The sequence below is a fragment of the Ranitomeya variabilis genome, chromosome 2 (assembly GCF_051348905.1).
Source record: "Ranitomeya variabilis isolate aRanVar5 chromosome 2, aRanVar5.hap1, whole genome shotgun sequence".
In the NCBI taxonomy this organism is placed as follows: Eukaryota; Metazoa; Chordata; class Amphibia; order Anura; family Dendrobatidae; genus Ranitomeya; species Ranitomeya variabilis.
The window spans coordinates 1,056,892,301-1,056,905,487 of NC_135233.1; the positions used below are offsets into that span (position 1 = coordinate 1,056,892,301).

At 43.5% G+C, this 13,187-nt stretch overlaps 1 protein-coding gene across 2 annotated transcripts in view; it reads right to left on the reverse strand.

Moving 5' to 3' along the window:
• The window catches only part of HS1BP3 (HCLS1 binding protein 3), a 69,136-nt gene that overhangs the window by 41,858 nt on the left and 14,091 nt on the right, over positions 1 to 13,187 (reverse strand). For both annotated transcript variants that reach the window (XM_077291486.1, XM_077291487.1), the window contains exons 3-4: positions 12,009 to 12,216; positions 9,995 to 10,211 (exon numbers count right to left, since the gene is read on the reverse strand). In XM_077291486.1, coding sequence (XP_077147601.1) covers positions 9,995 to 10,211; positions 12,009 to 12,216 — 425 coding nt within the window. The remainder of the gene's footprint in view (positions 1 to 9,994; positions 10,212 to 12,008; positions 12,217 to 13,187) is intronic.

Consider the following 13,187-nt stretch of genomic DNA (forward strand, 5'->3'; position numbering starts at 1 on the left):
GAAAAACAGACAATATATGACAAGAAATGAGCTGTTCTAAGAGACCGGGATCTAAATAGCAAGAAAATATTCACTATTTGCCCTTTAGGTATATGTACCATTTTTGGGGGATTATTAGTTTACATTTTCACTAAATTAAGGGGAAAATTCAGATTAAAAGCAGATTTACGCAGGCAAATTTTATAATGACACCCATTCAAGGTCTTTTTACCTGAGCCGATGCAAATCGTATGACGAAGTACGATAGTTTGGCCCCCGTACATTTGGCATATTTACATTGGGAGATGTGCTGCCGACATCACTAATCATAGAGTTTGCATAACAGATAAGATCCGCTATCATTTGTCTGCTCATCGCTGCCATGTTCCTACACCGGTTTGTTCGACTAGATTATTGACCGCTGTGAAAGGGCCTTAGATTCGGCGCACGTGGCGAGTTTAGTCAATATCAATACCATGGATGGCAAGAAGAACAAATCAATTTTGGAATAAATCAAGCCAGACATGTCACTTGGAGCAAGGATCACCAAGCTACGACTTGCCCACTTTGGACACATCATATGAAGACAGCAATCACTAGAGAATGACATCATGGTCGGAAGAATAGAAGGAACAAGGCGAAGAGAAAGACCGGCAACCCGATGGCTTCATACTATCAAGATAACGGCGGAGAAGACCCTGGTGGAGCTATCTAGGCTTCCACAAGATCGATCTTCCTACAGAGCATTCATCCATCAAGTCACCATTGCTCAAGATCGAGCTGAAGGCCGTTAAAGGGGTTTTCCACTACTAGGTCGACCCCTTCTTAAACTAAATTTTCGGCCCCGATAAAATAATAAAGCTTATACTCGGCTCCGTTCCCGCGGTGCTGGCACTCGCGGTCCTGGGGCTGTGATGCAGTGTTGTGATTCGTGATGTCTGGTGCCCAATCAGCGCTGGCATCACTGCCTCCTCCTTTGGCCAAACTGAACATGAAGCGGAAGTCCAGGCTGCAGCTGATCCCTGGTTTCCTCTTCATGTTCATGTAGAAGAGAGAACCAAGCTGCAAGTGCTGCTGAAGCACCGGGTCCGGAACTGCCGAGGTCGCGCCTCCTGTTGCAGGGGATAAGGAAATTGAGGATGGAAGAGACCCATGACTTGCAGAGAGGGGGCGTGGTGAGTCAGAAGTACAGTGGGGCAAAAAAGTATTTAGTCAGTCAGCAATAGTGCAAGTTCCACCACTTAAAAAGATGAGAGGCGTCTGTAATTTACATCATAGGTAGACCTCAACTATGGGAGACAAACTGAGAAAAACTGAAAAACTGAGAAAAAAAAATCCAGAAAATCACATTGTCTGTTTTTTTATCATTTTATTTGCATTTTATGGTGGAAAATAAGTATTTGGTCAGAAACAAACAATCCAGATTTCTGGCTCTCCCAGACCTGTAACTTCTTCTTTAAGAGTCTCCTCTTTCCTCCACTCATTACCTGTAGTAATGGCACCTGTTTAAACTTGTTATCAGTATAAAAAAACACCTGTGCACACCCTCAAACAGTCTGACTCCAAACTCCACTATGGTGAAGACCAAAGAGCTGTCAAAGGACACCAGAAACAAAATTGTAGCCCTGCACCAGGCTGGGAAGACTGAATCTGCAATAGCCAACCAGCTTGGAGTGAAGAAATCAACAGTGGGAGCAATAATTAGAAAATGTAAGACATACAAGACCACTGATAATCTCCCTCGATCTGGGGCTCCACGCAAAATCCCACCCCGTGGGGTCAGAATGATCACAAGAACGGTGAGCAAAAATCCCAGAACCACGCGGGGGGACCTAGTGAATGAACTGCAGAGAGCTGGGACCAATGTAACAAGGCCTACCATAAGTAACACGCTACGCCACCATGGACTCAGATCCTGCAGTGCCAGACGTGTCCCACTGCTTAAGCCAGTACATGTCCGGGCCCGTCTGAAGTTTGCTAGAGAGCATTTGGATGATCCAGAGGAGTTTTGGGAGAATGTCCTATGGTCTGATGAAACCAAACTGGAACTGTTTGGTAGAAACACAACTTGTCGTGTTTGGAGGAAAAAGAATACTGAGTTGCATCCATCAAACACCATACCTACTGTAAAGCATGGTGGTGGAAACATCATGCTTTGGGGCTGTTTCTCTGCAAAGGGGCCAGGACGACTGATCCGGGTACATGAAAGAATGAATGGGGCCATGTATCGTGAGATTTTGAGTGCAAACCTCCTTCCATCAGCAAGGGCATTGAAGATGAAACGTGGCTGGGTCTTTCAACATGACAATGATCCAAAGCACACCGCCAGGGCAACGAAGGAGTGGCTTCGTAAGAAGCATTTCAAGGTCCTGGAGTGGCCTAGCCAGTCTCCAGATCTCAACCCTATAGAAAACCTTTGGAGGGAGTTGAAAGTCCGTGTTGTCAAGCGAAAAGCCAAAAACATCACTGCTCTAGAGGAGATCTGCATGGAGGAATGGGCCAACATACCAACAACAGTGTGTGGCAACCTTGTGAAGACTTACAGAAAACGTTTGACCTCTGTCATTGCCAACAAAGGATATATTACAAAGTATTGAGATGAAATTTTGTTTCTGACCAAATACTTATTTTCCACCATAAAATGCAACTAAAATGATAAAAAAACAGACAATGTGATTTTCTGGATTTTTTTTTCTCAGTTTGTCGCCCATAGTTGAGGTCTACCTATGATGTAAATTACAGACGCCTCTCATCTTTTTAAGTGGTGGAACTTGCACTATTGCTGACTGACTAAATACTTTTTTGCCCCACTGTATAAGGAGGTTTGCCAGAGAAAAGAGAGGGGCTTTCCACCGGAGGGCTGAGTGAGAGGACCTGCACCGCGAGAAGCGATAGGCCGCGTGGCAGCGATAAGGGTCGGGGCAGTAAGGACCCGGAGAGCGTCGCCGAGCGTGCAGGTCAGAGCACGCCGAGTGGGAGTTTGTTGAGAAAGGCTCCCGGCCGCAGAGCACAGATCTAGGACTGGTGCGGACAACCGGGTACCAGCGGGTGTGCTGAGAGTCAGGCGCCAAGTGCAGCATTGCGGTGCAGTCATCCAGGTATTGGCGAATGCACAGGAAAGCACATGCCGAGTAGAGTCTTGTGCAGAGCTTCACTCTTCGGCTCTACAGTTCAATGGACTAGGGGCTCAGCGGGCAAAACTGGTGTCCGCCCGCTACTGCCAGAAGCGGGACCGTGTGTTAGGCGGGGAAGCCTGAAGATGCAGCACCGGCCTCCGCCAGCATCCCATCATCCATCAGACTGCAGGTGTGTAAAGGACAGCGGAGCTACGATAAGTTGAACCTGTAAAAAGACTGTTGAGTTAAATAACCATTATTCAGTTTTAGCCTGCATCCCTTTAACCTGTTATCTCCCTGCCAGGAGTTTATTACTGTTAATTAACTAAATTATAGTTAACCCTTGCTCCGCGCCTCTGTGTCACTGCATCCAAGTTCCTGTGTTACATTCATTTTGACAGGAGACGGAGACAGTGACGCCAGCGCTGATTGGGCACTGGGCATCATGTGTCATTTTACCGCATCACAGCTCCGGGACCGCGAGTGCTGACACTGTGAGAACGGTGCCGACACGGGAGGGGAGTATATGTTAATTTATTTCATTGGGGCCGAACATTTAGTTTAAGAAGGGGTTGTCCTAGCAGTGGATTACAATGTACAAGGATCTTAGTTTCAGTGGAAGTGGAGAGTTTAATATCTACTTCCCTATATTTAAAGGGTTACTAACCCCTTTCCTGGTCAAGTAATCTCCAATAAAGCTCAAGCAGTACAAACAAGCCAGCGATGGAGTCCACCAATGGGTGAGGAGACAGACCCCCAACCAGATTTTACCACTGAGAGGTCAGGTGGCACCTGGCATAACACAGCTGGCGGCCTGGACCTGCAGGGTGTGGAGCGGGCTCATCTCCGGAGACGATGTGCACCTCCGACATCTCATGTACGTGTATGGCGGGGGTTTCCATTTCATATATTTATGGCAGATCCACAGGATAAACAGGATGGAGCATTACACATGTGCTGTTCATATAATGAATGGAAATGTCTGGAAAGCGAGGCTTTGTAGACACCAACAGAGGAGGAGTCCAGGAGACACAGGCATCGCTTAATTCTGAAATACTAGTAAAAAATGGGTTTCTGAAATGCTTTAAAAGTTTGCTATGGAAACAAAGGAAACCCTAAAATGACAAACCTCCATCCCCTTCATGTGTCTGTTTGCTCCGCATCCTTCCGGGGAATTGAATGGTCCCGGAACGAGAGAGACGGCCACGTCCCTCACACTTCCTCTAATTCTCAATGTAACAGCTGCATCAATCTCTGGAGGGATCCTACACGGCGGAGACGATCAAACCACGACCACAGACATCTCCTCCAGGGTCCAAAACAGCAAAAGCTGCTAATAAAAGAGTCCGAACAAGAAATGACTCCACATCGAGGGGCTTCCCTCCGTATGATAGAAACGGCATCCTGAGCCCTCCGGAAATAATGAGGGATAGTCCATCACGATCCACGCCTTAATGGGGGGAGTAAAAACACGAAAATTAAAAAAGAAAAGAAAAGTCCCACCTCAAACTGGGCACAGGCGCAGGAATGCTCAGTCACGGTTAATAAGACCCTGATCTTAAAACAACAAAAGTCTCTATAGACAGTCACGTCTTAATAAATTTGATGTATTTTTGACTTGTTACGTCAGAAAATTAAATGCACTCTTGCAATGAGCAGGTGTAGATTTTTGGCTAAAATTTGCGCCATTTTCTCCCCTTAATCTCCGGCTTAATAATGCTGCCTAAAAAGAGGCGGCACGCCCTCCTTGTAAACCACGCACACTTTACACCCCGTCTGTAAAGTGTGCATGGTTTACAAGGAGGGCGTGCCGAAAAGCCAAAAAGAGCTTGCTAGCGCCACACCCTGTCTAGCCGAAAAGAGCTCGCAAGCACTACACCCTGTCTAAAGAGCTTGCAAGCACTACACCGTATGGCAGACCAGCCACCACTGATCTCTGATGGATTGCACAGTTGTCCCGTAACTTACGCCACGAGTAGAGAAAAATCCCTTTGCTCTTGGGAACTTAGATGAGTTTTAATAAGTAAATTGCACATCTGCTTATTTTTATAGGTGCAATGCTTGACAATTTCACCCATCTAAGAAAATGACGTCGTGCTCCTTTAAATAATTTTTTTTGCAGAAATTTGCAACTTTTTGGAGCTCAATTTACAGCCAACATTGCCAAAAACTGATGAATGAATGTGGGCCGATACTTCCTTTAAAATTCCACATGTAATTGCTAACAATGGCGCTGTTCATCCTGATCCACCTGCTTCATGAACAGAATACGAGCGCTGCAGTAAAGACAGACACAAACTCACAGAGAAGGAGAGGGATGTAAGCAAAGTGACAACGTGGGTTTTCAGGGTCTGTGGAAAGCAGGGTTGACGACCTAAGTCCCGGAAGATCAATAATGGTGGCCGTGGCTGATTTTCAGTGCATCGTCGATCAATGCCGCCAACAATAAGTCGTCGTTTCACAAATACTCGGAAAGTGGAGGGCAGAACTAGGAATTACTTTTTTCTTGCAGGGTAACGAGGAAGGAAAACAGTCATTAAAAGCATAAAGGGAAGTGTGATAAAAATACATCAATTACACGATTATGTGGAGTTAACTAGACTTAATGCATAGTTGGTCTCCTTAAAGGGATCATTCCTCATCTTTATATATGGTTACCGTTGGATAGTGAATGTCCTCACGAGCAATTTTGCAATTTACTGCTTGTTAAAATTTGCAGCCGTTCCTGAGATATTAACACTTTTCTTTTGTTTCTTCGTTGCCTGGGAGACCGACCACCGCTGCTGCATAGATTCTAAGCTCTGCGCTGATGCTGGGCCGGGATTAGGAGGTAGCAGCGCCCCCCAGTGGTTTTGGTAAGCTTCAGAACAACGCTTACCACTCCAGCACTTCATAGAAGAGTTCTCGTAAGCATTGGGCATGTTCTGCTGTCTAGCAGCGGAGGTCGATCACCGAGGCAACAAAACAAAATTAAAGAAAAAAAAAGTGTTAATATCTCAAGAACAGCTGAAAAGTTTTAAAAACGGTAAATTGCAAAATTGCTTGGTTTTACCAGCAGAGATCGTGAGAGATCGTGAAAGAATTTGAAATGTAGGCCGGGGTCCTGCCCTGATAATGAGGGGTACAGTCACTGTCCATAAGGAATAAATAGAACTAAGGAAAGTCAGCGTGAATGAAAACAGCTGACACCGCCATTCATTCATATCTGCAGAGTGATATACAGAGTAATGGCGCCCTCGTGTGGCAACAAATCATGGTGCATGACTTTGGTGCATCTCATCAGTGGTGCGCTCATAGCCTCCCCCAATAGAAAAACACTGCACTTGAGAAAGTAGATTTCCTATTGGTTGAGGCTGATGGACGGGTCTTGTCACATGTTCCTCCACCAGCAGTTCATGAGGAAAGATGCACTAAACAAGTGTAAGAAGGGAACCTGTGGACACAAAAGCTGTGTCTAGGGAAGCAGGGGCAGTGCCATTTTCTCTTGATAAATGACCTATGAGTAGGATTTAAAGGTCACAGATTGGACACCTTCTTTAATGAGGTGTTGTTAAAGGGGTTCTTGCATCCCCTTTAAATTTAATTATGTAAAAGGAAAGACTAATAGGAATTAGGAAAATCCTGATTAATTGTTAATGGCGCTGACCCCTTAGGCCGGCGTCACACTGGCGAGTTTTACGGACGTATGAGCGCCGAAAATACGTCCGTAAAAAACGCATTACACACGGCCCAATTATTCTCTATGGCCCAGCTCCTATCAGCCGTATATTACGCATCCATAATATACGGTCTTGTACGGCCTTAGAAAATCGCAGCATGCTGCGTTTGTCACCGTATTGCGCAAAAAAAAATCGCCAATGAAAGTCTATGGGGGCGAGAAAAATACGGATTCCACACGGTCCAGCAGTGTGACTTGCGAGAAATACGCAGCGGTGTTAGTGAAAAGTCGGTAATTCAATTGCCGGCTTTTCATTTCTCCTTCCCAAACCCGACAGGATATGAGACATGGTTTACATACAGTAAACCATCTCATATCCCCTTTTTTTTTGCATATTCCACACTACTAATGTTAGTAGTGTGTATGTGCAAAATTTGGGCGCTGTAGCTGCTAAAATAAAGGGTTAAATGGTGGAAAAAATTGGCGTGGGCTCCCGCGCAATTTTCTCCGCCAGAGTGGTAAAGCCAGTGACAGAGGGCAGATATTAATAGCCAGGAGAGGGTCCATGGTTATTGGCCCCCCCTGGCTAAAAACATCTGCCCCCAGCCACCCCAGAAAAGGCACATCTGGAAGATGCGCCTATTCTGGCACTTGGCCTCTCTCTTCCCACTCCCGTGTAGCGGTGGGATATGGGGTAATGAAGGGTTAATGCCACCTTGCTATTGGAAGGTGACATTAAGCCAGATTAATAATGGAGAGGCGTCAATTATGACACCTATCCATTATTAATCCAATTGTATGAAAGGGTTAAAAAGCACACACACACACAATTATTAAAAATTATTTTAATGAAATAAACACACAGGTTGTTTTAATATTTTATTGCTCTCTCAATCCATCTGAAGACCCTCGCTTGGCAAAATAATAAACCAACAATATACATACCTTCTGATGACCTGTCAGGTCCCACGAAGTAAATCCATCTGAAGGGGTTAAATCAATTTACAGGCAGGAGCTGCGCTAAAGCACTCGCTCGTGCCTGTAATTCCCCGGGTGCTGAAAGGAAAGCTGGGTGATCTGTACTTACATTGAGTCGCGGTGAGGCGCCCTCTGGTGGATGTTCTCATGAACTGCAGCCTTGGAAAAGTTCCCACGCTCGAGTTCATATGAGTTCATCCACCAGAGGGCGCCTCACCGCGACTCAATGTAAGTACAGATCACCCAGCTTTCCTTTCAGCACCCGGGGTTACAGGCACGAGCGAGTTTTAGCTGCTTTAGCGCAGCTCCTGCCTGTAAATTGATTTAACCCCTTCAGATGGATTTACTTCGTGGGACCTGACAGTTCATCAGAAGGTATGTATATTGTTGGTTTATTATTTTGCCAAGCGAGGGTCTTCAGGTGGATTGAGAGAGCAATAAAATATTAAAACAACCTTTGTGTTTATTTCATTAAAATAATTTTTAATAATGTGTGTGTGTGCTTTTTAACCCTTTCATACAATTGGATTAATAATGGATAGGTGTCATAATTGACGCCTCTCCATTATTAATCTGGCTTAATGTCACCTTACAATAGCAAGGTGACATTAACCCTTCATTACCCCATATCCCACCGCTACACGGGAGTGGGAAGAGAGTGGCCAAGTGCCAGAATAGGCGTATCTTCCAGATATGCCTTTTCTGGGGTGGCTGGGGGCAGATGTTTTTAGCCACGGGGGGGCCAATGACCATGGACCCTCTCCTGGCTATTAATATCTGTCCTCTGTCACTGGCTTTACCACTCTGGCGGAGAAAATTGCGCGGGAGCCCACGCCAATTTTTTCCGCCATTTAACCCTTTATTTTAGCAGCTACAGCACCCAAATTTTGCACATACACACTACTAACATTAGTAGTGTGGAATATGCAAAAAAAATGGGGATATGAGATGGTTTACTGTGTGTTTGTGAAGGAGAATTGAAAAGCCGACAATTGAATTACCGGCTTTTCACATATATCGCGCTGAATTAAATATAAATACAGAATATATATATGTGTCTCAATGACATATATATATATATATATATATATATATATATATATATATATATATATATGTTTTACCGAACATTTGAGCACATAAATCCATTAGATGTCGGTTTTGCAAGCCTGCGAGAAAATATTGCAGTACGGATGCCATACGGATTACATACGGAGGATGCCATGCGCAAAATACGCTGACACACCCTGCCTACGGATGACATACGGACCACTATTTTGGGGACTTTTCTCCGTAAAAAACGGACCGTATTGTCTTACGCTGAGTGTGACGCCGGCCTTAAGAGAGACTGATTTAAGGCTCTCTGCTGACCAAGCATCTCAACAGCTGTGGGAGACTTCCTGCATTTGAGCTGGGAGATACCATTGTGTAGGGATGTGCGCCGCTGTCTCTTACTACATGCTGAATTTTATTATAAACAGGAAAATTAAGATGGATTCCTGTGTATTATTGGGCAGCAGAAGAAGAGATTACAGACAGCAAAAGGGCAAATCCTGTCACAGCCTACTGAAGCTGTTGTGTATATAGTGAGAGATTAACCATTTATAGGTGGCAAATTCCTTCTTTTGCAGATTAACCCTTTACTCACAGCTATGTCCCCTTCTTGCAGATTAACCATTTAGAAGCAGCTGTTCCCTCCTCCCTTATCTGATACACAGGGACATCTTACAACATTGCTGATAACTAACAATATCAGTATATAGTAGTAAATTCAGGCATCTAGATTAGCTAGATTATCGCTTCATTTGTGTTTTCTAGATTCACTGCCCATTGGGATGTAGTTGTGAATTAATTCATAATATTAGTGATTAATTTTTGCAGAATTCATGAAAAAAAACAAAACCTCAATTCTCACTTTATATTTTATGGACAAGCCAGTCAAACAGGAGAGCACTTTACCTTTCAGATGCTTTAGAGAATCAGTTCCCCCTTCACAGTTGGTATCTCCCAGAGAAAAGAATCTCACCAGATTTGTGATCACACTAGTAAAATGAAAGTAAAACCTGCGTCGCTGGAAAACTGTGGGAAATCATCAGATGTGCTAACTATATGTATTTGAGAAAAGTTTTAGAATTTCATCTACTTTCAGTTTTTATCATTTTCCCATAACCGATAAATCCACTTTAAATTTTTTTCCCATGCACCTTTTACGTTTTATAAGGCTGTGGAAATTCACTGATTATCTGGTTATAATCGAACTCACTTCATGATGCCCAGTGGATCTAAATCGACCTCCTCCTCTTCTTCTTCTTCCTCCTCTGGCTCTTCCTGTACTTCAGTTTTCCGGTTTTGCAGTTTGCTCGCCATCTGTAGGAGACGGTCCTCCGCTGGGGCCTCATCTTTGAAGAAATCTCCATCCTCAGAGTAGTTTATGTACGGCCTCACACTCTTTGGTTGAATAAAATCCCCAAAGGTTGATCCTAAGAAGAGATATGTAATGGAAAACATATTCAGTTTTCTGGGTTTACACGTAGCAGAGCGCCGGCTGTAATACAGATGGCGTCCACTGCACCGACGCGCGTGCGGTTCCTGAACCATCACATTGCTGTACTTGTATGTATAAATGGCAGATGTCACCAAGTGGTTAAAAGAGCACTGTCCTGTGAGACTGAAGATGGGGGTCACATACTTTTAACTGACAAATTTAAAGTGCGCAATCCTGGCCGGGAGTATATTATTGCCTCTTCGCCCCCCTACTACCTCTGCAATGTCGTCTCGGGGTGATGGCAGGCCTGATTAAGGCCCCCCATCACTGCCATGACGGTACTACTATGAAGCACAGTTATTTGGACTGTATCCTGCAACACTTAAAAGGGTATTTCCATCTCTAAGTTCCTATCCCAACATGTAGTAGGTGTAATAATAATATAAGCAAATACTTCCAATTAGAAATGTAGTATAGTTCTCCTGATTCGCTATGTCATTTACCCCATATACAGGGAATTGCAGTAGCTTAGGTAACCATGGTTACAACCACTCATACGGTTACAGTTAGTTGCTAAAGACTGTAACAAAAGATACCTAAGCAACTGCAATGCCCTGCACATGAGGAAAGAGACATAGCAAATCAGGAGAATTATCAACATTTCTAACTGGAGGTATTTTCTTATATTATTATTACTACACCTGCTACATATTAGGATAGGATCTTGGAGATGGGAATACCCCTTTAAGTATCAAACGATAGCAGGTTCAAGTCCCCTAAAAAAAAAAAAGAAAAAAAAAAGAAAAGTACAGAAAAAAAAGAAAAGTTTTTAAAAGTATTTAAAATAAATAATAAAACTTTAAAAAAAATCCATAACAAATAGATTCACATTTCATTTTCCTAGTTAAAAATAAAGAAACTTAAAATACTAAAAAAAAAGCACATTTGGTATCGCCGTTTTCTTAAAAGTCAGATCTATGAAAAAGATAAATATTGTTTAACTGGTATGGGAAATTTCATAAAGATTAAAAAAAATAAAAAATAAAATAAAATAAAAAAAAACACAAAACGGACATAAAAAACATGCTATAAAAAATTATCAAAAAATAATAATACGTACCCCCAAAATGGTATAAACAAAATTGAACACTCGGTGTGCAACATACAAGCCCTCAAACAGCTCCACCGACGGAAAAATAAAAAAGTTATAAAGGTCTCGGAAAACAAAAGGCAAACTATAGTTTTTGGGTGTTTTTTGTTTTTTGCAAAAATTTCAGAATTCATTTCAAAAACCGAAATAGTAAAAAGACCGATATGTTTGGTGCTGCTGTAATGTTACTGACCGAGATAATCAAGTTACCGCGTCATTTTTACTACACAAATAATTCCGTATAAACCAAATCCAACTTTTCGCCATTTCACCCCACTTGGAAGTTTTTTTCTCTTATTTTTTTCTATATTAAAAATAAATGGTGCACTCAGAACCACAATTTCCTGACTATTGAATGAAGAAACCAGTAGTGTGTTTGGTTTTTTACTGTTTTTTTTTAAAAGCAAAGAATATGACGCCCGGGAAACCTAAAGCAATTAAAAGATGCCCAAAAGGTTGAACATGTGAATAATAAGTCGTTTTTATATAGAAATATAGGCTGATTTATTGTTCACAGTTTAGCGCTTTTTCAGGTGGTTTTTGGAGTGGAATCCACCTGAAGAAGCTGTGGTGTGCGTATAGTGCTGATAGAGGAACTGTCTATAAAGGAACTGTCTACAGAAAACCAGAGAAATGTCCGACCTAGGAAATCCCGCAGTTCTGGGGATGCAGCCAGCTCCTTCTCATTGGCGATGGCCTTCACAATGTCGTTGAAGGCGGCTCTCCTCTCCCTTATGTCCGTCTCCCCCACAAATAAAACCTTCCGTGGAAAAGGCGGCAGAGAATACTTGGGGTACAGGGAGGCAAACTTGTGGTAGAACTCTTCGATCTCGCTGTATTTTCTAGATATCTGCGGGAGAGAAAGGAAAGTCACTGAGCGGGATAACGAAGCGTGACATTATCACGGTATAAGACACGGTAATTATCTGTACATCGTCATCAGGACAAAAACTAGAATTACCTGTTCAATATATACAGGGGCTGCTCACTGAATTACAGGATCAGCAAATAGTTAATTTATTTCAGTTCTTCAATACAAAAAGTGACACTCATCTTACTCTATACTGACCTTGTAATGGCTTCACATCCTGTTCTGTCCAGATGTGTCCAGATCCCAGAATTACAAGCGGAGGAAGTTCACCGACCGCCATATTGGGACACACAAGTGATGGATGTCTCAATATGGAAACTGCTGCTGGTACCACCAGCTGAACACCATCGCACCACACACACACACACACACACACACACACACACTGTATACGCACCACATACACCATACGCACCACACACTGTATTCGCCGTACGCACCACATACACACACACACACTGTATACACTGTAAGCACCACACACACTGTATATGCCGTACGCACACACACTGTATACACCGTACGCACACACACTGCATACACCGTACGCACCACACACACACAAACTGTATACGCCATACGCACCACACACACACACTGTATACGCCGTATGAACCACACACACACTGTATACGCCGTATTGTACGCACTACACATACACTGTATATGCTGTACACACCACACACACTGTATACACCGTACGTACCACACACACACACTGTATATGCCGTACACACCACACACACTGTATACGCCGTATGCAGCCTTTTGCCCAGTACCACCAGGGAAACACCATCGCAAACACACCGCCGCCGGGATCAGCCGAATGATTCACTGACCGCCGCCATCTTTGTACAGGAGGAGCGCATACGCAGTTTGAATGTGACCGCCACTATCTGTCTGAACAAAGATGGTGGCGCTCTGATTTACTGTGCCTACATTCGGCTGAT